This window comes from Emiliania huxleyi (genome assembly GCF_000372725.1).
Source record: "Emiliania huxleyi CCMP1516 unplaced genomic scaffold EMIHUscaffold_7814, whole genome shotgun sequence".
Classification (NCBI taxonomy): Eukaryota; Haptophyta; order Isochrysidales; family Noelaerhabdaceae; genus Emiliania; species Emiliania huxleyi.
In genome coordinates, this window is record NW_005196150.1 from 1 (window position 1) to 1,311 (window position 1,311).

The 1,311-nt window shown below is 60.5% G+C and overlaps 1 protein-coding gene across 1 annotated transcript; it reads left to right on the forward strand.

Moving 5' to 3' along the window:
• Positions 1-1,127: 1,127 nt before the first annotated feature.
• Positions 1,128-1,289, forward strand: Rab6-2 (Rab6, rab family GTPase; the record flags this gene model as incomplete). The annotated part of the gene is made up of 1 exon (XM_005759985.1): positions 1,128-1,289. A coding segment is annotated over one exon (162 nt), but the record flags the coding sequence as incomplete, so codon positions are not given.
• Positions 1,290-1,311: the final 22 nt, after the last annotated feature.

The following is a 1,311-nucleotide window of genomic DNA, read 5'->3' on the forward strand; positions in this document are numbered from 1 at the left end:
TCTACAATGTTCATCGCGTCGTCGCTATCACGATCGCGGATAAGGAGGTGGTGGAGTACGCGCCCCTGTTCAGCGAGATGATGGCCTGGTCGCTGCTCTCCCAGTACCAATAGGTCGCCTTAACGTCTTGGTTACCGTCCATCAGTGGTATAATGCTCACAGGCATCTGTCGTCTGTCGATTGTTGTCGCATTTTGCACACGCGCGCGCCGCGCGACCCGCGTCGCTCCGCGAGGGCATGAGCCTTCCGCGATTCGATCCCGCAGCCAAAAGCTGCTCGCTCGAACCGCGGCCGACTCCGCCATCGCGGCCGCAGCTGTTGAGCTCTCCAGAAGACTGGTGCCTCATATGCTGCCTCCCTGCGGATGCTGCCGGCGAGCCTGGCGATCCGCTGTACTACAAGGATGTGCTGACTCGATCCTACCCCGAAAACTTCTACCCCCACGACTCGGAAGACGAATGTGACAGGACCATCGGTCGAGACCATCGGATCGGGTCCTTCATTCAGCCACCCAAAGCGAGATCACCCGAGAGCAGCTGAGTCTGCCTCTGGCCCCGCCTCCCTCTCCTCCAGGCATTCGTGGCATCCTATGCGCTATGGGTCGTCCAGAGTATCGACCTCTGGCTTGTCAGCCGGTCACTTTATGACACCATGAAGTACAGCGATCGCCACCTCGCTGGCCTCTCCGCAAGGCCCCCCGACCGCGTCGAACTCATCGGCGCGGGCTCTCTCGGCTACGGGACCGGCCCCAGCTTCGGCTGAGGGCTAACAAGCTGCCGAGCCCAAATCACTGTGAGAGTCGTGATACGTGAATACGTGATTTCTTGTTGGTCTTCAAAAATCTCTCTCTCGCATGGCCAGTCGATGCCGTGGTTGGTGCTCGGCCTCGGCTGGCCGCCAGAAAACACAACTCTAAGGGAGGAATGGGAGGCGCCACGCCACCACACAGGGATTTCACGGGAAGAATGAACCAAAGACAGTTTTTCTCTTTGGCCGTGTTCGAGTAGAAGTTCCCTGTTTGTTGCCGTCGAGGAGCTGGAGCGGCGCCTGCACGTCGAAGGCCGTGCGTACACATGAGTCGCGTCGCTCCACCATCGTCCGCGGGGGCGGCGGCCTCCTCGACCAAGGCGCTGCGCAAGTACAAGCTCGTCTTCATCGGCGACCAGGCGGTCGGCAAGACGTCAATCATCTCGAGCTTCATGTACGGCACCTTTGACTCGCACTACGCCTCAACCATCGGCATCGACTTTGTCTCGAAGAGCGTGCCGGTGGACGATGGAACGGTCCGTGCGGCGGGGCGTGCGGGCGTGG